At 36.2% G+C, this 4363-nt stretch overlaps 1 protein-coding gene across 1 annotated transcript; it reads right to left on the bottom strand.

The window, feature by feature from the left end:
- Positions 1-1744, bottom strand: LOC140956634 (anthocyanidin-3-O-glucoside rhamnosyltransferase-like). Its single transcript, XM_073413465.1, has one exon. The coding sequence runs from the start codon at positions 1601-1603 to the stop codon at positions 185-187; it is 1419 nt and encodes a 472-aa protein (XP_073269566.1). The 5' UTR covers positions 1604-1744; the 3' UTR covers positions 1-184.
- Positions 1745-4363: the final 2619 nt, after the last annotated feature.

Below are 4363 nucleotides of genomic sequence, written 5' to 3'. Positions count from 1 at the left end.
GAGCAGCAAAGGCATCCAAATCATTATTTATAACTATCTTTAATTAGTGAATATTCAATCAGCTTAGTAAATGATTTAGTAACTCAATGACAGATTTGACATAAATTAATGTCCAATCCCTTATTAAAAAACAACAACATTAGTAGTACCAAATCTAGTTCAAGGAACAAAAGTCCGATTCCCCTCAAGAGTGTGAAATTCCTGCTACTGCCTCCAATTCCTTCACCAAATCCTTGATTAGATTATTCTGAGCTTCCTCGTTAAGAAGAAACTCTTTCCACTTCTTCTGATTGTCTCTGATAGTTTTCCCAGGTTCGCTGTCTTCAAGCACCACGGTTTCAATAGCAGTTTTTATATCTTCTTTTCCAAAATACCCATCATCATCTCTCCTATTTACCTCCACCCCAACCTTCAAATCCCCACTCACAAGCTTAGAGTTCAAGAATTGGTCACCTTTTTGTGGCAACATTACAAGCTGGCAGTCGTTTAGGATTGCTTCTATTACAGAGCTAAATCCTGCATGACATAAATAGTACCCTACGCTGCTGTGAGCGAGAATCTGCTTTTGCTGCACCCACCCGGTGGAAATGACACCTCTGCCCTTCACCCTCTCCAGAAACCCCTCTGGAAGGGCCTTCTTCAGCTCTGCTGAGATGTCTTTATCAGCGGGGAAATTTAGTACTAGAAAGAATGGCAGGTTGTTGAGTTCCAGTCCTAATGCCAGTTCTTTTATCTGATCATCATTCAAGAATGTTTCGCTCCCGAATGAACAGTAAATGACAGATTTATCGTCAAACTGGCTTAACCAGTTAGCCCAATTCTCCTCCAGTGGATCAGTCCCGGGCTCGGGGACGACCGGACCGACTAAAAGAACGGGTTTTTCGAATTGGGATTTGACGTATTCTATGTAAGGAGCTTCCATTTCGTTACAGGTCTTTGCGAGGATGATTGAGCTGCCTTTTAGGCCTGAAATCACGCGATCATACACGCATGGTTTTCCGTGAAAACTCTTGAACAAGTAAAGAAAATCTCGGGCTACAAAGGTTTTCACTGAAGTGATGGAGGTTTTTGGGAAATTTGGTGGTGGAAATTTCACTTCTTCAATAGTTGGATACCTAGTCTGCTCAGGGAGCCTAGCGGGGACAGTCAGGAACGCAGTAGAAAGAGCGATAAAGACCGAGTAGAACACCGTTTGGATGCCTAACTCGGAAGCCATTTTCGGAAGCCATTCTTGAGCAAAGTCGAAGATGACGAAATGGGGTTTGAGTTGCGACAGAAGATCCTTGATTTGTGGTTGCATAAGATCAAGTGCTACTTTGAGCAGTTCAGATTGGGAGGGACTAAGCTCAGCCGTACTCTCGATGCCTGGTGGAAGACCCTCCACCGTTGGGATTGTGAGAAGAATGATTTGTAGAGTGGGATTGGGACTAAGCATTGATTTTATGCGGTGAACATTGGCTGGTGCCGAGAAAAATGAGATCTTGACGCCATTAGAGGAGAGCTTGTTGGATAGTTGAACAAATGGGCTTATATGACCAAAAGCAAAGAAAGGAAACATCACAACATGAAGATTTGTTCTTGATTTGTTCATCTCAAACTCCATTTCTGACAATTTCTTTCACTTCTCTTTGGGACTCCTGTATAAAATATAGGCTGCAGAACTATGGGGGATCTGAACACTTGAAAGTCGATTAGAACAAAGTTGGAATGGCGGTTCGCATCTAGAACAAAGTTTGTTGGAATGGTGACTCGCAGATATGTGTCTAACATATAGAGACCGGTGGCACGGTTCTTTGAGGAGATACTGAACTTGTCTGAATTGACCATTCTGGAAGCACATATGATCTAACTTTTTCGATAGGTTTCTGTACTGTCATCTGGTTTCATTATGGTATTTAATCAATTTCTATTTAATAATGTTTGCTTACTATATTCATGATCATAAACTGATGAAACAAAGTACATTTTTTTTATGACGAGGAATTGGTAGCTACTACTTTTCGGTTTTGTACAGGTTAAACTCTAGATAAGTGCAATAGACAATATCATACAAATCACACATTAGGAAACTGACTGCTGATAAGCTCAAAGTTTCACTAAGTTTGTTATTGTTTAATATGATGCTAAAGAAGTTGGTAGTATCTGAAAACAAAGTGAAAAATTGAAAATGATAGTGTTTGAGAAATAAATAATTTTAATAACAACTTCTTCTTCATCAAAATCATTTTTGTAAAAAACCAATATTTAATTAATTTGTGGATTTCAATTAAATCAATATCTTGGCTAATTTTGAATTTCAATTAAATTAAGTAAAATTTAACGGAGAATTCGAGTTAAAACTGATTTATTTTAAGCCCCTTAGTCAAAAGCTCGGGTTTTTAGCAAAATACAATACAACCCAATGAAATTAAATGGATATTTTTACGTATAAAAGAGTTTAGATGTTGATTGATACCCAAAACCGAAGAAAGCGGTGGTCGTGTAAGTTTCAGCCGCTTCTTATTAATTAAGTACCATTAAATAACCAAGCTTGGGGTTTGTTCATAAATGGAAGAGGCTGGTCCACACACACAAATTAAAAAAAAAATTACAAATCAATAAGAAAATCTCTCAATTATTTTATATGTTACTCTATAATTGCTATATATGATAAATAGTTGCAGCACGTCTAAGTTTTATCTAACTTTTATCTGAAAAAAAAACTTTGAATTTTATGTTGGTAAATTAAATAGAGAGGGTTGGTTAAGCATGTATGATTGAAAGTAATATTTCAGGAGAAGTTCTTGTACGTTAAGATGCTGATGTTGCGCTGTTTGATTTAGTTGGTTAGATGTGCCGTAAAAAATGACGTGAAATCATAACGGATAATATTGTATCTGCTGATGATATAACCGGTGGTAAAGATAAAGTAAGACTAATCTCTAAGGAATATGATACAACATTAGCAGATAGATATTGATTTCCCGAACTTATGAGTCTAACACTTTAACCTATTAGCACTCAAGTAGGTGCACTCCCTGCTGCCAAAAATATAAGAAAATAAAGTTGTATCTTGGCTAACAACTATAACTTTTAACCTAGTTATAAACGTTTGATCCTAACAATTGGTATAATATCGACGTCATGGAATCAAGTCTCCCAAGAAGTATATTTCTATATTTCTTGTGGGATGGAATGTTGGGTTAAACGTACATGAATAAGAGTAGTACTGTGATGGGTAAACTCCTAAGAAGTTCTTGTGCTTCAAGTTGCCGACGTTGCGTCGTTTGATCTAGTTACCTATGTGAACCATAAAAAATTGATGTCAGATCTTAATGGATAATATTCTCTCCGTTGATGGTAGAGCCAACGGTAGAAAAATGATAATACTGATATTTAAATGATATGAGACAATATCAGCAGATAGACACGCATCATCAAACTCATTTACCTAATCGGGGAGTATAAATAAATAAATTTGTGTCTTGGCTAACAGCTATAGCTTTTGACCTAATGATAAACACTTGATCATAACATTAAGAGAAATGGAGAAAAAAAAAAGGAAAGGAGATAGCCTGCCTTTTTTTTTTAACGAAAAGGAAATATTATAACTACAAATATCGAATAATTACATTGGAAATCAGAGTATGTGAAGGGGTACATAGACCTATTAAAACAGACACAAAAACAACCTCTGAACAAGAGCATGGACAACATGCCATTTATCAAACCCTAAATTTCCCACCCTTTGCAAGGACGGGACAACAAAATGCAAAATTTTATATGTCCCGCTGCTGGCATATGCGGGCAAAACATTTTTTTTGGCTATCTTGCTATTAAGAGTAGGTCTTTTGTGAGACGGTCTCACGAATCTTTATCTGTGAAACGGGTCAACCCTACCGATATTCACAATAAAAAGTAATACTCTTAGCATAAAAAGTAATACTTTTTCATGGATAACCCAAATAAGATACCCGTATCACAATATACGACTCGTGAGACCGTCTCACACAAGTTTTTGCCTGCTAATAATATATTCAATAGAAATTTGAAATATCATATAAATAAATAATTGTATTATGTAGTCATACAAATATAAAAAAAAATTATTAGAAAATGCTTATAATTATTTTTGGAACATTTAATTAGGTCTATACATTTTGAAAACGTCATTAAAAAATTTCTTTAATAATATTAAAGTTAGAAAGTTATGTTGTTATATATACCAACTAGAAAATCATGGATGGTTTGCTTAACCCGCGACCAAAACTCTCATTTCTCCGCGCATGGCGGGGGAAACATTTTTTTCCCAAAAAAATCTTTGCCCCGTCGCTGCGCGGCATATGAAATTTTGTATGTTTGCTGTAGGAACAGGGCAGGAGAG

This window comes from Primulina huaijiensis, chromosome 14 (genome assembly GCF_012295235.1).
Source record: "Primulina huaijiensis isolate GDHJ02 chromosome 14, ASM1229523v2, whole genome shotgun sequence".
Lineage (NCBI taxonomy): Eukaryota > Viridiplantae > Streptophyta > Magnoliopsida > Lamiales > Gesneriaceae > Primulina > Primulina huaijiensis.
This window is presented reverse-complemented; position numbering and strand designations above follow the sequence as displayed.

Coding starts and splice junctions, on each gene's coding strand:
- LOC140956634 (XM_073413465.1), bottom strand. CDS start 1,603: ATGGAGTTTGAGATGAACAAATCAAGAACAAATCTTCATGTTGTGATG.